The sequence below is a fragment of the Panthera onca genome, chromosome D4, assembly GCF_046562875.1.
Source record: "Panthera onca isolate mPanOnc1 chromosome D4, mPanOnc1 haplotype 2, whole genome shotgun sequence".
Taxonomy (NCBI): Eukaryota; Metazoa; Chordata; class Mammalia; order Carnivora; family Felidae; genus Panthera; species Panthera onca.
In genome coordinates this window covers 93,375,988-93,388,678 of record NC_138351.1, presented here as the reverse complement: position 1 = coordinate 93,388,678, position 12,691 = coordinate 93,375,988, and the positions used below count along the sequence as shown (strand labels likewise).

Here is a 12,691-nt window from a genome sequence, read left to right as displayed (position 1 = left end):
TTACTAGGCTGGTCAGGACAGCCGTCCCCACTCGCTCTGCCCCACAGACATTTATGCCCACACGGTCCCTGGTCAGATAATACCCTCCCCACAACGCTAAGAGCTGCCGACAGACAAAGTACTGGGGACCAAACGCTCAACAAACATTTTAAAGGCAAACAAAATCCTCAACTCAACAGGGCTTTCTTCTCAAGCATTACGGACGCTTGAGTGTCTCGAGATCTCCAAAAACACTTTATCGCTTTCTGCGCAAGGACTCAAACCCGCGATGGTCGGAGACTTGTCAGCACGGACCGCCCGCCCACCCCCGCTGACCTGGAAGTTGGGGAAGGAGCAGGTCTGTGCCCCGAGGGACTGGGCATACTCATAGGCCTCCGTCCTCTGAATGGCTTCATTGGTCGCAAACTGGAAAAACGGCAAACTGTCGAGGAAACAGGGAACCTTAGTCCTTGAGCAGGTCACCCAGAAGCCCGTCACACCACAGGACAAAGCCGGCAGCCGCTGCCGGGCCGCCCGCCGTCTCTGGGTGGGCTGAAGGAGGGTGCTTTCCTTCTGCAGGAAAACAGAGACCGCTGTGTTCCTCACCTGTGATTCGATCCAATTAAAACCAGTTTTGCGGTTTTCTTCGTATAGACCCCTAACCCGACCTGGGCCATGAGGTAGCAGAAGTGCGCAGCATCTAAGAGACCTTTCGAAGCTGAGGAGACACAAAGCAGGCCGCGGCCAGTGACGCCGAGTTCTCCCAGGAATCAAAACACGTGGACGGAAAATACCACAGAGACGACGCAAACGGCCCTCAGTACCCCGGCAGCGGCTTCCACACACGGGTGTCCTGCGCTCCCCCACCTCCGGGCCCGCGCCCGCACCTGACCTACCTAGCGTGTCGCCCATGGTGGTCATCGCCCTGGACTCCACATCCACACTGCTGCTCAGGTTGGACAAGATCATGGCAAGATGCGGCCTCCAATCTCCCCACTTCTCGTCTCCGCAACACTGAGGTCAGAAAAACGCAAACCCAGATAAACCCTCCTCCTCAGAAGACAGCGTCACCTTCATCTCTCACGGGTGAGCTCAAAGAGCACAGCGAGGGAGCGAGACCAACAGGGGGTCGCAGACCTCGCGGCCCGCGATGCAATCTGTCAGAGGAGCGAGCCCGGACAGACAGCCGGACCGTGGAGATGCCCGCGAGCCCCTGAACACTGACCGTGGACGCCGCGGGCATCCGGCCCGACATCAGCTGGTACACTGTCTGCAGAGGGTCGTTGATTGGAAGACTGTTGGCGAACCTGCACAAATACAAAGAGACGAAGACCCGAGTTGGCCCTGTGTCGAGGACAAAAAGACAAAAACAAGTCTGGTCTCGTCTTGGCCATCTAATGGCCGTCTGGCACTTAACCCGGGCGAAGTGCACAGGTCCCAGTGTTTCGATCAAGGAGCTGAAAACACGAGGCCCCAGGATCTCGTGGTGGTTTCGCAGAAAGTACGAGAACTACACGGTCAATAAAAACTCCTAAAACTCCCTTGGCGGTACAACCCACGGACGAAGGCCAAGCAAGCCCGGGCCAGCGGCACCTGCTTTCTGGGACGAAAACTACAGGCCACTGTGCTTCCAAGGGCTGGCCGGGCAGCACGACCAGGCCAGTTGGAAGTGCCCAGAGACAGTCTACAGGGCAAGATGTTCTACCTGGTCATGACCCGGGCGTGTGTCCGGCTGTCCATCTTGCTTGCCAGCAACAGAGCATGTCCCCACAAGGCGTTTTTCATCGCGGATTCTAAAGCATCCTGCAAAGTGTTTTCGGGGTTACCTGAGTTATCGGAACAATCTCCCCGACACAAGCAAGCGGGCGCGGCGGCCCGCGTGTCGTCAGGCACCGCTGGGGGCGGGCAGAGCAGAGGGCACACCGAGGAACGCGCGACTCGAAGGTCTGCCCACACAGCTCCGGTTCAGAAACGAAGTCCACTTTTCACATGTGCCCCAGCCGCAAAGTCCCTGTGGCAGCAGGCTGGCGAATACACATCTCGCTTTGTCATCTACTAGCAGCATGAAGAACACACACGCCGATCAGAAACCAGGGCAACCGAGACGGGGTACCGCCACCCCCAAACCATCGCTTCCCCCGTGGGACACACCACAGGGATCGCATCCCCGTTCCAGAACGCGGCACGAGGCCTCCACGAACGTCATCTCGACGCGCACAGAGCCTTTCCTAAGGCAGACTTTCCCTACCCAAAGTCACCCGGGGCACGACTCAGAGGACACCTTCGGGAGACACACACGTTGCGGTACAGGTAAACGGGAGGCAAACCGGACAGACTTTACAATTTCAACCGGTCGGAAGATGTCCACGTGAAGACCGTTTAGTTATCGCACACGAGCTTTCGGAGCGCATCACGACGTCGGAGTGCCACGAACCGCCGGCCTGGGAGACCCCCGCCACCAGGGCGCCCCCGGGGCCCTCCCCGCAGTCTGCCTGGTCCCGGCGAGCCTCCAACGGCTCTGCACATTGTGATCGGCTCCCCACCGGCCCCCGGCTCCCGCCTCACCGGGGAGGATGGTGCAATTTCTGTCTCGTGCTCGGCTTGGCCCCGAGACCCGCACACGACAGGGGCGCAGCCTGAGCACGGGAAATTCATCTATCTGCCCAATGACCGAAAAGCGCACTCGCAGGCCTCCGACCCCACAACCCTCGGAAGAAAATACCCACTGACGCGAGAGGACACACCAACACCACACGGGACGGCGTCTCCGGCGCACCCAAGAGCGGGACCACACCCCTCGGCTGTGCTCTGTGCCCCGGGAACCCCCCCCCCCCCCAACTCACCTTCTTGCGTCCGTAGAGCAGCAGCTCTCGGAACCTCTCGGTTTCCTTCTCGAGAGTGCTGGTGGTGGCCGCGTGGCTGTCGGTGAGGAACGAGAGCTGGGCCTCCCCGGACTCCTCCTCCTCCACTTGTTCCACCGCCTCGTTAGTAAAATCGATCAGGTTGGCCTCGTTGGGTGACTTCCCAGGCAGCCATGCCGTTCGGTGGTCTCGTAACAGAAGTTCCGCGATGTCTGTTCCCACCACGGTCTGCGAGGGCCACGGGGGCAAGAAGAACGGAAGGCTTTACCACAAACAGAATTCACTGCCGGGGTGACAGGACACTCCCGCTCGTCATCAGGTGAGGCCCCGAGCAGGACTCCTCAGACGTGCACGCTCTACTCCCAGGGGCACAGAGCACCGCCCGTGACACGGCCAGGAGCAGGACGGGCAGACCACAGACTGCCTGATAGGCCGACAAAAAGGTGGACCCACACCTCCCTTTGCCCCAAACCACACGGCCCTGAATTCCACTTCCCCAAATCACTGCTAGGAAGCTCCTCCTGCGTGAGCCCCTGGATGGTGACCCTGCTTCGCCGAGCACAGCCCGGAATAGAAATCCCGCCCAACTCCTCGGGGTGCGGGGGGACCGAGGCAGGGGCCAACGAGAAACTTACCCCGTTCTGCCTGCACAAGAGAACAATGAAATTCCAAAGGAGACTGGCAGACTCCTTGTCAATTAAATTTTCATTCTGCAAACATTTCGTAGCTTTGTTCTGTGCAAAATTAATAACATCCACTTTATGGGTGTCACCTCTGAAAAAAGAACACACACTCGATGAACAGCAACACCTTGCACCCGCGAGGCCGAGCACAGCAGCCGCCTCCGGACAGACATCGCGGGGCGCTCCGACGGGGACGTACTTGCCGAGCGGTCCCGGGAACGAGCGCATCTCCTCCTGGTCCGGCGTGTGCTGCAGCAAGGTCTGGTGGAACCGGGGCGGGGCGGGGCGGGGGTGGAGAGAGACAGCGGCTCAGGGGCAGCGTCTGCCGGCCGCACAGGCGCACCAAGCGGTCGACGCCACCTGGGGGGTGGCTGCCCCTCCGTCACAGGGCGCGGGCACATTTGGTTTACAACGGCGACTTTCAAGCTCTACTTGAAGGAGTGGGAACCACGCCTCCCCTCAAACTCTGAAGTGGGGCCCTAACGTGCACAGAAGAGGCCTGCCAGGGCCGCAGAAGAGGGCGCCCCCCCCACCAGCCTCCTGCACCCCAGCGCCTCTCCCTGTAACCCACATTCACCAGTAAGAGGCCTCCCTGCTGAACCAGAAATGCCAATGAAGACAGAAAGTGAATATGCCATAAAACCAAGTCTGACGTGACCCCCAACGCAGACGCTTGACATGCTGATCTCTGAGAGGAAACTGACACGACCCAACGCAACAGAAACATCTGCGGATCGAAGACGTGTGCAGAGAAACGCTTTGCAAGGTCACTTCTTCAAGGGCAGTCCTGCGAGGTGCAATTTCTACTCACGGAATTACCTCCATGCTGTGGATCTCGACCAGCGCGGGCTGTCCTTCTGAAGGCAGATTTGGAATCACTTTAATGAGCTGACCCCCAGGACCAAACCTGGCACAGACGTGAGGCACTGAGAACTTCTCAGGAGAAGTTGGTCTTGATGGAGCTACGTTTAAATAAAGTGAAAAAGAAACAGCTTGTCACCCTGTGGTGCTTCTGAACTAGACCAACAGCACAGAATTTCACGACGCCCATGTGGCTGGAGTCACAGGTCAGACCGGTCGTGGCGACCCGGCTTCCAACTGGAAGGTACTTTGGTCAGACGTCCTCCCAGAAAGGAGAACTTAGGTGTGTGTCAGAAAAGCGTTTCGGGGGGCGCCTGGGTGGCGCAGTCGGTTAAGCGTCCGACTTCAGCCAGGTCACGATCTCGCGGTCCGTGAGTTCGAGCCCCGCGTCAGGCTCTGGGCTGATGGCTCGGAGCCTGGAGCCTGTTTCCGATTCTGTGTCTCCCTCTCTCTCTGCCCCTCCCCCGTTCATGCTATGTCTCTCTCTGTCCCAAAATTAAATTAAAAAAAAAAAAAAAAAAAAAAAAAAAAAAAAAAAAGAAAAGCGTTTCGGCCATTAGACACGACGGCTACTCTCTTCTGAAAAGAGAACTCCTTTGAAACAGCCGCGTGCGTGGAGCGAGTGTCACTCGCGAGGAGCGTCGGGCTTCCAGCTGCTCGGACGCCCCCAGAGCCTCCACACCCCCAGCTCTCCTTCACAGGCTGGCCCGACGGTGAGCGGCGCAGGGGTCGACAAGGGGGCCGAGGACAGAGATTTTCACGGGAGCATCGCCCTGTAGGGTCCGACACCCACGTCTGCACTTCTCCAGGGGACAGCATTTGATCCAGTGTCTCAGAGAGGAGTCGAGACTGTGGCACAGGTGACAAGTCCACACAGTTTTTCAAGGGGAGTCAGGAGTTTCCCACACCCAAGCAGCCAGCACCGGGGAGCACAGGGCGGCCGCGCCTGAGAACCTGGCGGGGAGCCTGTACTCAGAGCCACACCGGCGTGGGCACCATGGACAGGCCGGGCTGCTCTCAGGTCTGAGTCCGAGGGATGTCACCAGCCCCCGTGACAAGCTCTGTGACTCACGGCAGTCCTCACCCCGCAGAGACAACCAGGCCAGGCACCGCCAGTTCCCATCAGAGCTGAAATTCACTCCCTCTGTCGCCCCGGGCTCGTGAGGCCGCCCCGGCAGAGTGACCGGACGTCCCTCCACGGCCAGGAGCGCCTGGGCCCCGACCACACACACACCTTGTTCCGTCGCGGGCCAGCCGGCTTCGGCAGGGTAACCGTACTCCGGGAAGCCCTGGACGCTGCCAAAATTGTTGCCGTAGGCATAATCTCCAGGCAAGGAGTCTGGGGGAGGCGGGGCCTCGTAGGAAGCAGCAGTCATGCCGTGATTTCTGTAAACCTGACTCTGAGGAAACAGAGCAGACGGGACCGATCAGCTCCTGGGAGCTCGGGAGACTCAGACACGCGGTCGAATACGGGAAGGGGGGGGCCCACCTGGCGCGAGCGGGAGCTGAGGCTGCTGCGCAGACTCTGTGCGGAGCGCTCGCTGTGCACGCTGCGTCTGTCCGCCTCCTCCCCGTAAGGGTCCCTGTGGGGCTCAGGGTCGTCGTCAAAACTGCCAGTGAAGCGAGGGTCGTACCTCCAGGGGTCATCATACCTCTCGGGCCTGGAGAGAACGGGAGCAGAGGCGAGGAGAGGGAAGCGTGGGGAGGGGGCTCCAGGACAACGGCCCTCTGCTACACGGCAGTGAGGTCCTGCCGTGTCGTCACCACCCTGTTGCTGGGTGCCGGCTCACCAGCCGGGGTCTTGACCCTCAGACGACCAGTGGGAGCCTACCCTTGGGCGGAGTGGCCACATCCCAAGCCCAAATCCAGACCCCGCCTTCGCCTTCAGATTTGGAGACACAGGCCACAAGCGCACCTGCGTGCGGCCATGCCTTTCCCGGACCAGGAAGAGGAGGGGCCGTCTCCTGGCGCCGCCCCCAGGCCAGTTCTCAACGCCCCCCACCCAACAACGCAAGCGGGAACTGCCAGGAGGGCCTGTTCATCTTTGTCCTTCAGACAGGGACCCCAACGTCAGCGGCTCCTCAGGGTCCCAAGCACAAGCGTAGCTTTCCGATACATACGCCAGACGTGAGGGCAGAGTCGAGCAACCCTCCTCATCAACGCGTGTCGTACCAACCTGTCCCCGTAAGTGTAGTTTTCTTTCCGGTACAGATCGTGTTCCGCATCATACCAATACCTCCGGTCACAGGCGCGGGGGTCCCTGAATCTGGAGCCATAGTGGTATCGGTCCCAGCGGCCTGCATCTGTGAGCGGGGCATTAACAGTTTATTACAACAGGCAAAGCAAGACACGCCTCCCGCCCTGGCTAGAGAAACCACACCAGCCCAGACTGAAGGATGCCTTGAGGATCTCAGAGGAACCGATCTTTCCTCCCCCAAATCAGCATGACCTAGGAGAGTGTTAGCTGTTAGGCCGAGGACCCGGGCATGTCTTGCCTGTACCGACAACATGTAACACTCACCGGGTTTCTCTCAACACGGGTGATTTAAAAAAATAAAAACCTAAAAAAACCTTGTTCGTAGTTACTATCTTTTGGTACTTAATTCTACGACCATACGTTTTCCTTACGTGGCTTCTGACGTAGTTCAGAAAGTTTTTTTTTTTTTTAATTTTTTTTAACGTTTATTTATTTTTGAGACAGAGAGAGACAGAGCATGAAGGGGGGAGGGTCAGAGAGAGGGAGACACAGAATCTGAAACAGGCTCCAGGCTCCGAGCGGTCAGCACAGAGCCCGATGCGGGGCTCGAACTCACGGACCGCGAGATCATGACCTGAGCCGAAGTTGGCCGCTTAACCGACTGAGCCACCCAGGCGCCCCAAAAAGTTTTAAAAAATAATCCAAAACTAAAAGATTAAAGTTTTAAGAAATCATCCAAAACTAGTTCAGAAAGTTTTAAGAAATAATCCAAAACTAAAAGATTACTTAAAGCACCTGGGTGGCTCAGTCGGTTGAGCATCCAACTCTTGATTTCGGCTCAAGTCATGATCTGGTTCATGAGATCGAGCCCCACATGGGGCCCTGCACTGACAATGTGGAGCCTGCTTGGGATATTCTCTCTCTCTCTCTCTGTCTCTCTCCCTCTCTCTCTCCCCCTCTCTCTCTCTCCCCCTCCCTCCCTCCCTCTCCCTCTCCCTCTCCCTGCCCCTGCCCACTTGCGCTCTCTCTTCCTCTCTCTCAAAATAAATAAACACGTTTTAAAAAATACATTAACATTATAACCTAGATGTACCATTTTTGGCAGCTACGAGCAAAATTTATATGTAAAATGACACAAACGCACATAGGGAAGAGGCCTGGAGGAAGCGGGACAACCAAGGGACAGTGGGCCCGGGACCCTCCCCTGCAGCTAAGCACAGGTCACAGCCAGGCAGCAGTGACCAGCACGACCGCCAGGGGGACGTGTCGCTGAGATGAGCACCCCGCCCAATGGCAGAGTGTCAAGATGGGAAGGCAGCTCCGGGCATATGCAGTGAGGACATCTGATGCCTGCACCGTGGCGGGAGGGCGGCCACAGGAGGCCACCGGTATGCCACACGGGGCCAGTGTGACCCCAGGAGCTGGTTTCCCATTTTATTTCTTTTCATCAACTTAAATAAATACGCAGGGCCGAGGCCATCCTGGAACTACTCACAATCATGCTTTGCTAGAAAATCACAGGAAACTACTAACGTGATAAAGATACGTTACTGCTATAACTGCTATAATTAAGATGTAATTTCTAAACAAATACAGCAGCATAATTATTCCCAAGCGCGGCTTATCTTCCACCACTTTGGCTCTTGGATTAGAAAGCTAAAGAGAGCAATGGAACGGAGGGCCTCGTAAGAAACGGCCAGAGGACACTGCCTCGCACCGGCCGCACTAGTGGTCTGGACGCGGTTGCGCCAGCGGCCGGCCGTCCGCGCTTGTGAACCTACCTGCGTAGTCATACTGGCTGGAGTAGTAGCCTGCGTAGTAATCACTGTGGCTGCTCCATCCGCTTTTGGAGTTGTAGTAACCTTCAGGATAGCCTTGCCTGAAAACACACACGATGTCGTTACAAAACAACTTTCCCACTTCCTCCTCAGGATACGACAAGACGTCAGTCAGCACACGCTACCCCCAGAGCGTCAGGCGTGCGGCAAGACACGTTGCGAAAAAATCGTAATGAGAAAATCAGTGACGACGATGAGGTAAGATTCCCTGCCACGCAGCTACCATTCACCTCCCCAAGTAACGACTTAGGTGCCACAAACTAAGGGAACTGACCGCCTTCTGCCTGCTCAGTGCCACATCCCACACAGCGACACTCAAACAGGCTCTCAAGTTTCCGGTTATCAACCCCGAGCGGAAGCAGAGAGCACCGAGCTGTCAAAACCAACCTAACGCCGACGTCGGTACCCTCGGCGCAGACCGCGTGCCGTGTGCTCGGGACGGGTGAGGGTCCGTGCCCAGGCGCAGGGCTGCGGCTGCCTCAGCCCCTCGAGTCTGCTCTCGAACCTGACCGCAGGACGCCTGAATTGTGTCTGACGGAGGCTGGCCTCACAGACCCCGCCACGCGTCTCTCGTCGCCAGAAAAGCAGAACTTGGCGAGGTCACGCGTCAGACCTTCTGGGCAGTAAGGTTCTTAGAATGGCCCGTTAGCGGTTTCGTCTCTTGCTAACGAGCCTTAGACGATACTTGATTTTTAAAATGGGACTCTTCCCATGCCCCTTCAGGAACGTCTCGCTCAGCTGAGCCGGGGGGCTTGGCCGGCACAGCTCCCGGGACAGAGACGGCCGGTGAGCCGCACTCGGTCCTCCGGTCCAGCACCCGCTCTCACGGCTCAGCTGTGGGAACGAGGCCCCTTCCAAGGGCCTTGGAGGACAGCCCTCTAGACCCCACCCATCTGCAGAGCGGGGGGGGGGGGGGGGGGGGGGGGCCGCTGCACACGCCAGCGGTGGGCTCGGAACAGAGATCTGACACCGCGCAGAGCCACGACCACGCCACCTCCCGGCTGCCCTTGCCAACCGAGCCTGTCCGCCCATCAGCGAAGACACAGTCGCAAAAACGAAGGACGTGTTCCCACCTCAAGCAGTTCCTGCAGGTACGTGATCACACCAGGCGTGAGACTGACGCACACAAGCGCGGACACGCATCCGCAAGCACGGACACGGACACAGACACACGTCCGCAAGTGCAGACACGGACCCACGTCCTCGAGAACACACACGTGCGGACGTGGGCACACGTCCCCGACCAAAGCAGGGCAGGAAGGCCGGGCTGCTCTCCAGAGCTGTCACATGAGTGGTGACGACATTTAGAGCACAGAAACACGGCCAGACAGGTGACAGAGCCGCTGACGTGTGACCTGGCCTCGCTCCTGGCTGGGGCACTTCTCAACAGCACGGAGCCACCTTTGGCCTCTTGGAATGCACGTTAACTCGCAGGTGGCCAAAAGGACAGGATACTGGAACGGCAAGATGCGCCCTGGCTGCACCCTCCTCCACCCTCCCTGGTCTCCTAGAGGGTTCTAGAAACACCTACCGGATGCTTTCCCTTATTTTCACTTCGAGCCTTACTTCCCAGGTGCTGCACAGGAGCTGAAACCTCGGGAGCTTTCCCCCACAAAGCCCCCAGAAGTCTGGGCTACGTGCAGGCCAGCAATGGACTGAGAGCGGCCGGCCGAACAGGCAGAGGCCCACAGAGACAGAGCCCTGTCTCCAGACAAGCCAACAAAGACAAAGAGCCAGAGATTGGATCCCGCGATTTCGGAAAGCAGTGCACAGGCAAATTCATGGGGGATCAGACTTCCTCTATTAGAGTTCAAGAAGCCGTGTAGCCTTGTAACAAAACCTACACCCGTGACACGTCACTCCTCCACCTGACGACAAGCAGGTGCAGGGGAAGGTGCTGGAAGGCAGGCGGTGCGCCCGCCGCACCGTCCCAGCTCTCCCTATGTGTCTGAGCGGGAGGCCGTGACCTGCTTCCATTCCTGCTCGGCAGGAAGGCGTGATGCCAAGGCTCTTTCAAAATCCCTCATCTGTAATCACAGAGCTGAGACGCGCTCGCTCAGCGGAGGAGGGTAGCGGGATAGACGTGCGTGGGGCCTTCCAGCACGGATGCAATGCTAGGAAAAGGAGGTGGGCAGGGGTCCTGGCCCCAGCCTGCCTGGCCTACGACTCCACACCACTGCGGTCAGTAGCAGGGAACAGCCTTAGGGCCCTGAGCACCCGGTCAGCAAAATGCCTGAGCCGCGTGTGTGCCTCGGTGGTGGCTGGATGATCCCCTGGCCCAGGGAGGACCCTGCAGAGGGTCTGGCCCGACCCAGGGCTGGCTGACAGCACGGCATGGCTGCAAGGGAGGGCTTTGTTCCATTTCAAAGTGCTCCTGTGCTCTGCCCGTGCTGATTAAACATACGCAGAAGAAAACAGGTTTGTCTAATGTTTTCAGATCGGTAAGTTACCACCACAGCCGGCAACACGAACGTCAATCACCTGGCAGGTGGCCGGTCCGAGCAGTGACTTGCCCGGGAGCTGGGCCGCTCGGGCTCGGGGCAGCGGTAGCTCTCAGCGTAGGCGGACACCGCGCTGTCGTAGGACCTGTATCTGGGCTCATACAGGCCATAGACGTCCTGCTGGAAGAAGGGTTTGCGCAACGTTAGACATCGGTGAAGAGCCACCCGTCAAGCAACTGGCACTAGCTCTAAATGGCGCTGGTGACGGCCCTCCAGGAGCACCGGACGTGGGGCTTCCCTCGTGCAGAAGAGAAAACCTACAAATTGAGATCCACAGCCACAGACGGGCAGCAGGATCTTCCTGAAAGGGACTGCCCTGGTCCTGCTCAGGAGATGACCGCCGTGTCAGCAGGCAGCCGCCGAGGGGCCGTGGAGACTCCAGACGGCTCTGCCGCGGAGGTGCTATGACTCCCTGGGTTCGTGTCCTTGTTTCACACATCATCTCAGGTATGCAAAATACCCAGGGTTCCATTTGAATGGGTCCCGGAGCTACACGCAGCCTCAAAGAGAGGCTCGTCCTCTGTTCTCATGAGGCTTTCAACCCCTCGCAGGCTCATGACTGGCCACGACGGGGGGCCGCCACGTGGGGGGACCTGAAGCAGCCCTCTGGTCTACGAGCCTGACTCTCCACCATCGCCTGGCCGAAGTGGAGAAATCACGTCCAACGGACTTATTCCTGACACCAGCGGAGACTGTGGCCACAAGGGGGGAGGGCGGAAGGAAGCGGGCTCCCACGGGAGTGGTGCTGGGCTCTGGCTGGAGTTTGCCAGATGTACGTGTGGTTGCTGCACAAAGAACCCAAAGCGGGGACGCTGCTCCCCTCGTGCTCTGCCAGCCCTTCCTGGGCGCGGGATGGATCTGAAATCAGTTTCCCTGTATGGAAACAGGAGTCCTTGGGGCTCCTTCCAGAATCTCAAATTTGCTAATCTCAGTGGTTAGACGCACAGTATTCATGTAATCCCAAAGATGCTCAAAGCCTGCAAAGGAGGCACAAGCCTCCTACTAGTGGGGGCTACTGCCCGACCCACCCCCACCAGCCCTGTACCCCCGAGCCGCCTCTAAGAGGTCCCCAGGATGGCCACCTGCCCACTGTAGGACCGAGCTTTCCAAACTTCTGGTCTACACTCCTTGGGCCTCTGACACTCTGCCGACCTCGCATGACGCGGGGCTGGGACTAGAGATGATGAGAAGCAAATCGTGACCCAACGTGTGCATTTGAACCCCACTGTTTCAAAGTACCAGAGAACTGGACAGAACCAGTTGTGTTTCACAACACTCACACACTTAGGCCACTGTGAACGGCAAGTCTTCTGTGGGGCGCGACACCGCCCCCGCCCCGCTGCTGGGACCGCCATGCGCCCGAGGGACGTTTACGGGATCTCATCCCCCTTGGCCGTTTTGCTTGGATTACGTTCCGAACCTAACTTTTTTCCCTTCGTGTTTCTACTCTCCCGGAGGGATTTACAACACTGCGCTGTCCTGTTCCTCTTTGGGTAGATTTTTCACGTCAAAACCACACCGAAGCTTCGAGAGGATATCCCAGTTTCCCGAGGTGCGCAACTCAGAGCTCTGGTCCCGCAGAGAGCCCACCGGAGGGACAGGAAACAGAGGGCTCCTCAGCCACACACGCTGGGGCACGCGTGCCAAAAATTAGCCAGGGACTCTGCACCGCGCAACACACAGGTGTGCAGTGTGAGCCTGCAAGGGTTCCGGGAGCCGGGCACGCTCCCCAAGCAGTGGTGCAGGAACGGGCACTGTGCACGACGGTGCA

At 58.4% G+C, this 12,691-nt stretch overlaps 1 protein-coding gene across 9 annotated transcripts in view; it reads right to left on the bottom strand.

Annotated features, from left to right (window-relative positions):
* Positions 1–12,691, bottom strand: part of SEC16A (SEC16 homolog A, endoplasmic reticulum export factor) — a 34,124-nt gene that overhangs the window by 12,678 nt on the left and 8,755 nt on the right. For 7 of the 9 annotated variants that reach the window (XM_078436243.2, XM_078436242.2, XM_078436239.2 and 4 more), the window contains exons 3-16: positions 10,901–11,040; positions 8,363–8,460; positions 6,561–6,687; positions 5,874–6,045; positions 5,619–5,784; positions 4,343–4,485; positions 3,723–3,784; positions 3,476–3,614; positions 2,823–3,068; positions 1,685–1,782; positions 1,205–1,286; positions 876–993; positions 586–697; positions 316–421 (exon numbers count right to left, since the gene is read on the bottom strand). In XM_078436243.2, the coding sequence (XP_078292369.2) occupies positions 316–421; positions 586–697; positions 876–993; positions 1,205–1,286; positions 1,685–1,782; positions 2,823–3,068; positions 3,476–3,614; positions 3,723–3,784; positions 4,343–4,485; positions 5,619–5,784; positions 5,874–6,045; positions 6,561–6,687; positions 8,363–8,460; positions 10,901–11,040 (1,809 nt within the window). The remainder of the gene's footprint in view (positions 1–315; positions 422–585; positions 698–875; positions 994–1,204; positions 1,287–1,684; positions 1,783–2,822; positions 3,069–3,475; positions 3,615–3,722; positions 3,785–4,342; positions 4,486–5,618; positions 5,785–5,873; positions 6,046–6,560; positions 6,688–8,362; positions 8,461–10,900; positions 11,041–12,691) is intronic. The other 2 variants (XM_078436245.2, XM_078436247.2) reach the window with 1 other exon arrangement.